This window comes from Empidonax traillii, unplaced genomic scaffold (assembly GCF_003031625.1).
Source record: "Empidonax traillii isolate 1590-97213 ecotype Southwest subspecies unplaced genomic scaffold, ASM303162v1 scaffold1946:size199562, whole genome shotgun sequence".
Taxonomy (NCBI): Eukaryota; Metazoa; Chordata; class Aves; order Passeriformes; family Tyrannidae; genus Empidonax; species Empidonax traillii.
Genome location: NW_020957139.1, coordinates 197663 through 199586, shown reverse-complemented (window position 1 = coordinate 199586; position 1924 = coordinate 197663). Strand labels below are relative to the sequence as shown.

Here is a 1924-nt window from a genome sequence, read left to right as displayed (position 1 = left end):
ATGGGGGAAAACCCGGACTGGATTTTTCCCGGAGTACGGAATGGGGGAAAACCCGGACTGGATTTTTCCCGGAGTACGGAATGGGGGAAAACCCGGACTGGATTTTTCCCGGAGTACGGAATGGGGGAAAACCCGGACTGGATTTTTCCCGGCGTTCTTGGGCCGGGTGGGGCGGGGCCGGGCAGCCAAGGGGCGGGGCCAGTGCGAACCGGGGGGCGGGGCCAGTGCCATCCCGCAGCGTTTGGCTCTGGGCTTTGGGGTTGTTTTGGGCTCGTTTCGGGTGTGGGTATTGGGTCACAGCCCCACCCCAGCTCGCTGCACCCTGCTGCGCTCTCCGCACCCCTTGCGCTGCTGCAGGGACATCCCCCGGGGGGCTGCAGGACAGGCTGCACCGGGAGGGCCCTCCGCGCGGCCCCGCCCCCCGGCGGCGGGGGAAAGCCCCGGCAATTTCACGGAGGACGAGCAGTGGTTCTCTGCTGACATGGTGCTGGAACTGACCTCCCTCCTCAGCGCTGTACCCCCACTCCAGCTCCTGACTCTCTCCAGGACCCCAAGAATATGCTCCCACCCCAGTGTTGGGCAGTCTCCAGGACCCCAAGGATATGCCCCATGTTTCCAGTTCCTGACCCTCACCAGAACCCCCGGACCCAAAATAACCTCCTCCCCACTCCCACAGAGTACTGAGCCACAGCAGGACTCATCTGCCCTCCATATCCTGGACCCCAACCCTAACCCCGACCCAATCCTATACCCCTGACCCAGAATATCCCTTGCAGAACCTGTTCCTCCCCCAGTCCAACCCACACCCCAGCCAGGACCTCCACCCCCCCCCCCAGCCGCTCAGCATCACAGGACACCAGGACCTCAACTCACAGCATTTATGGCTCCGGGGAGAACCTAAAACAATACAAACCCCAAATCTCCCCAATTTGGGCCTGTCAGCAGCTAGCAAAGGCACTGTGTGGTGTCCCCCGCCCCAGAGTGCCCACCCTCCAGCAGTTCTGCAGGGTCCATTCACTCGGGCCCCACAGCGAAGAGGGGCCGTGGCAGCTCCACCCCTGGCATCTTGGCCCCTGGTACCTCGGTCCACGGCACAAGCCCCCTGGGATGGGGGGGTCAGAGCTTGCTGGGGGGTCCTGGCTGCTGCTGGAGCTTCCAGGCCGCCTGCACCCCCCGTGCCGCGCAGTTGAGCCCAGCGAAGGCGCCGGGGTCGCGGGTGCGACGGTACCGAGCCACAAGGGGCTGCAGGACCGTGATGGGGATGCAGAAGTTGAGGTGGGGGTAGGTGGCCCCCGCACCATGGTCCCGGGTGTTGCTGGTCACAATCCCTGGCGGGGAGAGGAACGATGCCCACGTCACCAGGTCTGGCCAGGGGGCAGCCACGGGACCCCCTCCCCACTGCACCCCCGGCTCACCCATGAGGCACCCGCTGCGGGAGGACAGGAGGGGGCCACCGCTGGAGCCCCCGTGCACGGCGCAGGTGGTCTGCAGCATCACCGGCTGCCCCTCCACTGCCACCACGGCCGAGAGAATCCCCGCTGTCACCGAGGGGCCGCACGCCCGCCCCAGGGCCCCGAAGCCCACCACGCTCACCTCTTCTCCTGGGGGCGAAAGGGGGAGGCAGGAGGTAGGTGCAGGTGCAGAGGGGGTGATTTCCACCCACTACACCCCGTGTCCCCCCCGTCGTTTACCTGGGAGGAAGGTGTCTGCCAGGCACGGCGGGAGGAAGCCTGGCACGCTCTCCTCCAGCTCCACCACGGCCACGTCAAAGGGGGACGAATCCTCGGTGGCAAACACCACGCGTCCCCTGAGGTCTGCGGCATCCCTGAGGACAAGGTAGACGAGATGTCATACGGGGGGACTGGCAGGCCCGGGGAGGGGGACGAGGTGAGACAACGGCCGCACTCACCGTCCAGGGCCAGCT

General features: G+C 66.2%; 1 protein-coding gene across 1 annotated transcript in view; it reads right to left on the bottom strand.

Annotated features, from left to right (window-relative positions):
- Positions 1–863: 863 nt before the first annotated feature.
- TYSND1 (trypsin domain containing 1) overlaps positions 864–1924 on the bottom strand; it is a 2574-nt gene continuing 1513 nt past the window's right edge. Inside the window, exons 2-4 of the mRNA XM_027909110.1 lie at positions 1692–1825; positions 1416–1601; positions 864–1328 (exon numbers count right to left, since the gene is read on the bottom strand). Coding sequence (XP_027764911.1) covers positions 1117–1328; positions 1416–1601; positions 1692–1825 — 532 coding nt within the window. The 3' untranslated portion in view covers positions 864–1116. The remainder of the gene's footprint in view (positions 1329–1415; positions 1602–1691; positions 1826–1924) is intronic.